Consider the following 1,944-nt stretch of genomic DNA (forward strand, 5'->3'; position numbering starts at 1 on the left):
CTGTCCTCCTTGATGTTTCTCAGACAAGACACTCTATCTCCCTACCAGAATATATTTTGGTATTTTCATTATATTTCCCCCATGCCTGGAATGCTCTCCTTCCTCATCTCCGCCTCCTGGCTTCCCTGACATCTTTCAAGTCCCAGCTAAAATGCCACCTTCTATAGGAAGTCTTTCTCAATCTCTTAATTTCAGTGCCTTCTCTCTGTTGATTATGTCCAAATTATCCTATATATAGCTTATTTGTACATAGTTATTTGCATATAATTGCCTCCATTAGATTGTGAGCTCCTTAAAAGATGGGGCTGTCTTTTATCTTTCTTTCTATCCCAAGTACTTTGAACAGTGCCTAGTATACAGTAGGCACTTAATAAATGTTCATTGACTAACTGCACACAATCCTTTTTCCCTTTCCTGTTTCTTTCAAATAAGGAATTATTGTTGTTTAGTCATGTCCAATTCTTCATGATTCCATCTGGGGTTTTCTTGGCAGAGATACCAGAGTGGTTTGCAATTTCTTTCTCCAGCTTATTTTACAGATGAGGAACTGAGGCAAACAGGGTTAAATGACTTGCCCAGGGTCACACAGCTATAATAAACTTGGGCAAGTAGAAGCTAATGACTCCGTAAGACATCAAGAAACAACAAAACAAAATAAAAAGAGTAAAAGAATAGAAGAAAACATGAACTATCTCATTGGATATGGAATGGAATGCTGATGTGGAAAATAGATTGAGGGGGGATAATTGAAGAATTATTGGACTACCTGAAGGCCATGATCAAAAAAAAAATAGCATACATTTTCAGAGGAAGAAATTAAAGGTATCTATAGGTATATGAAAAAATGCTGCCTTCTTTCTCTCTCTCTCGCTTTGGCCTCTTCCGGTCGGTGGAGCGCCTGTTAGCGCAGGCTGCGGTGTAGAAATGGCTAAGTCTAAGAACCATACCACTCGCAACCAATCAAGTAAATGGCACAGAAATGGCATCAAGAAGCCTAGGTCACAGAGATACGAGTCTCTGAAAGGGGTTGACCCCAAGTTTCTGAGAAACATGCGCTTTGCCAAGAAACACAACAAGAAGGGGCTGAAGAAGATGCAGGCCAACAACACCAAAGCCATCAAGGCCAGAGCAGAGGCCATCAAGGCCCTGAGCACCAAGGCCTCCAAGGCCAAGCTCCTCAGGCCCAAGATCCCCAAAGCCAGTGCCCTGCGTGCTGGCCACGAGATGGCCAGCAAGCGTCCGGGTCCTAGGGTCGGCATCAAACGTCCAGGCTCCAGGATCACAAAGCCTGACTCTAAGATTGCCAGAACCACTGAACCCAAGGGTGCCAGGCCCACTTACCCCAAGGCCGCCAAGTCCACTGACCCCAAGGCCACCAAGTCTGCCACCAAGGTCAGTAAGTCTGATCCTAAGGCTACCAAATCTGGCCCCGAGGCCACCAAATCTGATGCTGAGGCCACCAAATCTGATGCTAAGGCCTCCAAGTCCGGTCCCAAGGTAGCCAAGTCTGATTCTAAGGCCCCAAAGCCCAGTGATTCCAAGGCTGCTAAGCCTACTGATCCCAAGGCCACCGAGTCCAAACCCAAAGATGCTGGGGCTAAAGCTGCTAGTCCCAAGCCTTCAAAGTAGATGCTTCAGGACAGAAGGACTTATTTAAACCCCAAACCACCGATTTTTCCTAGCCAGGGTATGATTATTCACTATTTTGTACAAATAAAGGAAATGGTGAATCATAAGAAAAAAAATGCTCTAAATCACTACTGATTAGAGAAATGCAAATCAAAACAACTCTTAGATACCACATGTCTCCTGTCAGATTGGCTAAAATGACAAAACAGGAAAATGATAAATGCTGGAGAGGATGTGGGAAAATTGGAACATTGTTACATTGCTGGTGGAGTTGTGAACTGATCCAGCTATTCTGGAAAACAATTTGGAACTATT

At 44.0% G+C, this 1,944-nt stretch overlaps 1 protein-coding gene across 1 annotated transcript; it reads left to right on the forward strand.

Annotated features, from left to right (window-relative positions):
* The first annotated feature begins 924 nt into the window (after positions 1-924).
* Positions 925-1,629, forward strand: LOC118831814 (60S ribosomal protein L29-like). Its single transcript, XM_036739261.1, has one exon. The coding sequence runs from the start codon at positions 925-927 to the stop codon at positions 1,627-1,629; it is 705 nt and encodes a 234-aa protein (XP_036595156.1).
* The last annotated feature ends 315 nt before the right edge of the window (positions 1,630-1,944 follow it).

Source organism: Trichosurus vulpecula, chromosome 9, assembly GCF_011100635.1.
Source record: "Trichosurus vulpecula isolate mTriVul1 chromosome 9, mTriVul1.pri, whole genome shotgun sequence".
In the NCBI taxonomy this organism is placed as follows: domain Eukaryota; kingdom Metazoa; phylum Chordata; class Mammalia; order Diprotodontia; family Phalangeridae; genus Trichosurus; species Trichosurus vulpecula.